Here is a 5002-nt window from a genome sequence, read left to right as displayed (position 1 = left end):
ATCAAGTTATATCACATTTGTTATAATTGAAAAATCTTATTTGGGAGTACTAAACGAATGGATCTGATTATAAATAATTTTGCTAAGTAAATGAAAAAACATTTATGCTAGCGATAAGAAATTAATTAAATGTTATGATATAAAATTCATGAAACGTATTTTGCATTTAACTATTTTTCCTCTACCCCTACCAGAAGTTTGTATTTTCTGTGCCTTTACAACATAACTTAACTATGTTTATGTTTAGAAAACAGAAACTTGTAGGCTAGTTATTTGTTACTTTAACTTATTATTCAGTATCATTGATTTATACATGATGATGGACAATGAAGAAAAATTTAAGAATTTCGCATGTAAGATTTGTTTTTATTATAAAATTAATCTTATTATGTATGGTTAAAATAGTAATTAAAAAAAAAATTCTTTGTTAAAACACATAAGATTTTCACATCAATAAGAAAATGGTCGATAATACATTTTTAAGTTTATACGATATTTTAGTGATGGATTTCATTAAAAAAAGAAATCCCTGTAAATATTTTTGAATAATAGCACATTTGTTTCAATTAAAGTTTAAAATAGTGTCTGTTAATTTTAGATTAACGTCTTCCAGAAGACCCTTTCCAGGGCACTTGGCGGGTACTTCCTGGTACCTCCGCATTATACACTGGTCTTTGTTTAAATTTCTCACTAAGTTGTACGAAATATTTTTTTAGATCGACTAAATTTTTTTCAACTTAAAGAAAATATTCAACAGAATATGGATGAATAAATTTATTTTGACTTAAAGAATAGGGTTGCTCCGTGACATAGCCCTTCCCTCTGTTCCTGACTCAGAAACGTTGAGAGAGGGAGAAAGAAAGAGAGAGAGATTCAGATTTTAGTTTTATTTATTGTTTAGGCCATGGGGTAATATTATTGGGGCCTATGTGGCCAATTGAATACAGTTGTGTACATTAATTATTGTATGAAAGAGAAATGTGTTTAGTTCAACAGTTATGGTGTTATGAAAGTAACTAGTGTGTAATGAGGAGTGTTGGATGCGTAATGATGACATTGTTTGCTATGTACCGACCAAAGGCTCTTTAAGTGGATTACTACTAGAAGTTATTACTAGTTGTTATTAAATTTTATGTAGATGGTGCAGAGTTTGGTTGGTTTTACGTTGAAGAAGAGAGCGAAGTACAAGTTTTTTGTAGGTGTGTAGGTGATCGCTATCAAATAAGGGGGTGGAAAGAGAGTTTCTTAGCTTGGACGATGAGATGATGAAGGAGTCCTAATATGATTTGGTGTAACAGGGGGGAATATACATTATGTCACTTGGTCATCTAATTGAGAGAGAGGAGGAGAGAGAGATTCTGTATTGTTAACCCTAACATTTTCAGATTCTTAAAGTACTCACAAGTTGCTTCGATTCTATTAACGTGCATGAAAGTTTGCAGTTTAGAACGTATTTTTGTCATCCACACATGCGCAGAAGTCTAACTTTATCATCTGCTTATTTGGATAATTTAAATAACGATGACGTTACACGCAGTGCACGCACAGGCACGTAGAAACGTAGGATCGCTGCTAACCACGTCAGTTGCACTTTGGGCTTTGTTGAAGCATTGAGGCACTGATCAAAATTTTATTGAATTTGCCGAATTTAAGTAAGTGTATTTAAAAATGAACATAGAAGTAATTAAGGCAAGAAAAGAAATTGATCCGGAATTTAAATTACAACTGCAACGTATGTTTAATTCAAAAAGGGGTGTGGCTTATGAAGCCTGCGATGATTGTGAAAGCAGTCCCTCTATTGTTCCCTGCAGCACATTGAGTCAGCTTGTATTTCTAGATGTCAAACTGAGTAATGACTCTTGTACTTCAACTAACCAGGTAAATACAGTATGATCTTTGATAATAAGTGCAATTCATTTTGTAATTCATTTACAGTAAAATTTAAATTTGTAAAATGGAATTTTTATAGGAGAAATTTGTGTGCTGCCTGGACTGCACGATGTACAACCAAGATAAAATTATTGTTAAGGTAAGTGATTATTCAATCGTTATTCTTTTCATGCAATAAGCACTTGGTATATATAAACGGTTAAATAAATATCATCCAAGTATAATAATTAATCATGTGAAGTGTATCTAAAAAAATAGCCAAACGAATATTCATTAGGTTTTATCAACACTAAAGCATTAAATCTTTTAATAAATCTTTATTTCATTTATTTGTAGGTTGTAGGTAGGGACATTATAGTTGAGGCACCACCAGAAGAACAGCACGAGAAGGGCTTGTATAAGAAGTTGAGTGTCCCTGTTTCATTCGATTTGGAAAAGGCCAAGGCATTGTTGAGTTCAGATAAAGTTTTAACTGTATATGTTCCTTGCAAGAATAAAATGGCAGTTGACAATGAAAGTTCTAGCAACATCGAAGAAACTGGTAAACCACTCAACAAAGAAAAATTGGAAATTCAAGAAGAGAATTAATGAAAAAATGTTAATACATCATTTGATGTACTGAATATTAAACACAAATTTTTTAAACAATGAAAAGTGTTTTTAAAAACTTAAATACCCATTAAAATGTAAATCACTTTTAGCTGATAAAAGTCAGTTAATTAATTTATAAGTTATCGTATGCTTTTGGTTTCAAATCCAAATAGATAGTTGGTGTTTTTGTCTAATGACTATAGATAAACTTTTTGTATGGAAATGAATTGATTTCGTGTTAACTCGTGCAAAATATTCAAGTAGTTTTAGTATTCCTTACTTTAGTTGAAAATTGGTATTAAAAAATTGTGTATGAATATACACGTGAAAAAAAGGTTTTTGTTAACAAAAAAAGTTTGAAACTATCAAGATTCAATTTAAATTGAACAGTTTATGACATAATCAAAAGAAAAAAACTGCTAAACTTTCAAAGTAACGATGAGCAGCAAATATCCGTTGCTTTAAAGTGTAGTTTAATGTGTTAATAAATTAAATATTTCATAAGAGTACAAGAATTTTTTGCTGTAGTGAATAACACGGAAAGTAACAGTGCCAGACAGAAAGACAACTATTTTATTTTTTTATCAATCGCTTGGTTTTGCAATAAAAATATTAAAAGATTTAAAAAATCGTGTAATAACGATGTTCTGTTACGTGATCGTCATTTTATCCGCGTCTTTTCTTATGTTTTGTATTTATTAGTTTGGTAATTTTACTTTATGTACCTCAATCTTTAGAAGACAATTTTTTGGAGTGTTATTTTAAAAAAGGCCCAGGAAAATCTTTATCGAGATGTTTAATGAAACCCCTTTACAACTTTCACTTTCAGAGCTTAGCTTGTACTGTAAGATTGGTTAATGTATACTGTATGCAAAAGGATTGTAGTAATTTTTTGTAAAACACTTACAATCTAGGAATGTAATTTGAAGAGAAAATCTGTTAGAACTTCATGATTTTTTTTTGTTATAAGCTCGTGTCTCTTCCTACTTTTATTACAAATGATCAGCGTTTTTCCTAACATATGGACGCCGTAAATTAATACGTATAAAATTTATAGTAGTATTTTCAAAAATAATCTATATTATGATTTAACTTTTTTGGGCACTGTTTGCGTATTTTTCCTTATAAAATAATATTAAAAATGTCTATATACGTGAACTGAGAATTTAAGACTTGTAAAAAACAATTTTCGACGTTTGGTGCAAAATAAAGATTGTGTTGCAAGAATTAACAAAATTTTTTTATTCTTCCACTACATTGCTGTGTACTAATAAAACTTTGCACATTTCATGCTTAACTTATTTAATTTTCTTGTCTAGGTTCTGGATAATTTTTTTTCTGATTAAACTGTTTATTTGTAATATAAAATTGTTCACAGCAATTATTTTTTGTCATTTTCAAATTTGGATAAAAGAATTGTGTGGATAATGTCAAAATGGTTGATGGTCTTTTTGTTACATCTTATTTCTTTATGGACGTTTTCGATCAATTTCTTGAAGTGAAAACTTCTTATGTCGCGTTGGGCACTTTTGTGGGTGAGCATTTTCAGCCGTTCTCGCGACAGACGAGATTTTACACAGATATACTCCGCGTGTATTCTTATAATGTATGTATACTATACGCGCTCTTTGCATGGGCATTCGTTGGTGCTCTCGCGACAGACGAGATTGCATACCTATATGTATTCTCAGAGTGTATAGGTATGCAAGAGCGCTATACGCAGCAGCGTTGGTCTGAGCATTATTCCACGATCACAGTTCATGCTTGATCGCACATAGCGACGCTGCCTGGATCTCACTGCGAACTACTTGGCGCGAGAATTCAAATTCAAAATCGTATGATATTTTCAGCAGACAGTAGGCGCAGAAATTCAAATTCGAAAGAAATCTTTGTATGTATTGGCTAATTAATGCCTAAAAATATTAGATAATATTGTATGATTACATACATAAATAGTATACCAAGAATTCTTTCAAATTTGAATTTCCACGCCTACTGTTTGTTGAAAAAATCATACGATTTCGAATTCGAATTCTCGCGCGAAGTAGTTCTCGGTGGGATCCAGTCAGCGGTGCTATGTGCGATCAAGCATGAACTGTGAACGTGGAATAATGCTCAGACCAACGCTGATACGCAGTCTTTAAGGGGGCTCCTACGACTACTGTTGAGGTCAAAGACAAACAAAAAATAAAGTTTTGTTTTTCAATAAACAAATGTGTCTGAAAATCATTATGATATTTTTAATAATGTATGAAGGGGGAAAAATGATATTTATGTGTGTAGTTAAACTTTGTACGAAAAATTAATTATTGTTTTGACCAGTCTAGTGCATACGAGGGTACACTACCTGTGTTGGTGTAGTATAGCGATGTAATATATAGGTATATGGTATATATATGTCGTGTTTGCATGCCTTTCTGCTATTACTCTACCTCTATAGTGTTTAGTATCTGTATGTCATTAACATCATTTAATTGATAAACAATAGATGACGGTCCTTCTAATCCACCTAAAAAAAAAG

The 5002-nt window shown here is 31.4% G+C and overlaps 1 protein-coding gene across 1 annotated transcript; it reads left to right on the top strand.

The window, feature by feature from the left end:
- Window positions 1-1597: 1597 nt before the first annotated feature.
- Window positions 1598-2478, top strand: LOC149372846 (heat shock protein 26-like). Its single transcript, XM_089598013.1, has 3 exons — window positions 1598-1878; window positions 1970-2029; window positions 2227-2478. Exons 1-3 carry the CDS (start codon window positions 1669-1671, stop codon window positions 2476-2478), a joined length of 522 nt encoding a protein of 173 aa, XP_089454139.1. The 5' UTR covers window positions 1598-1668.
- The last annotated feature ends 2524 nt before the right edge of the window (window positions 2479-5002 follow it).

This window comes from Copidosoma floridanum, unplaced genomic scaffold (genome assembly GCF_036245765.1).
Source record: "Copidosoma floridanum isolate Cflo_tuat_1 unplaced genomic scaffold, Cflo_Japanese_pri ptg000129l, whole genome shotgun sequence".
Classification (NCBI taxonomy): domain Eukaryota; kingdom Metazoa; phylum Arthropoda; class Insecta; order Hymenoptera; family Encyrtidae; genus Copidosoma; species Copidosoma floridanum.
This window is presented reverse-complemented; position numbering and strand designations above follow the sequence as displayed.

Excerpts from the sequence above, each read along its gene's own strand:
- LOC149372846 (XM_089598013.1), top strand. The coding sequence starts at position 1,669 with ATGAACATAGAAGTAATTAAGGCAAGAAAAGAAATTGATCCGGAATTT. Across the intron at positions 1,879-1,969 it reads CTTGTACTTCAACTAACCAG|GAGAAATTTGTGTGCTGCCT; the intron begins GTAAATACAGTA and ends GAATTTTTATAG. Across the intron at positions 2,030-2,226 it reads AAGATAAAATTATTGTTAAG|GTTGTAGGTAGGGACATTAT; the intron begins GTAAGTGATTAT and ends ATTTATTTGTAG.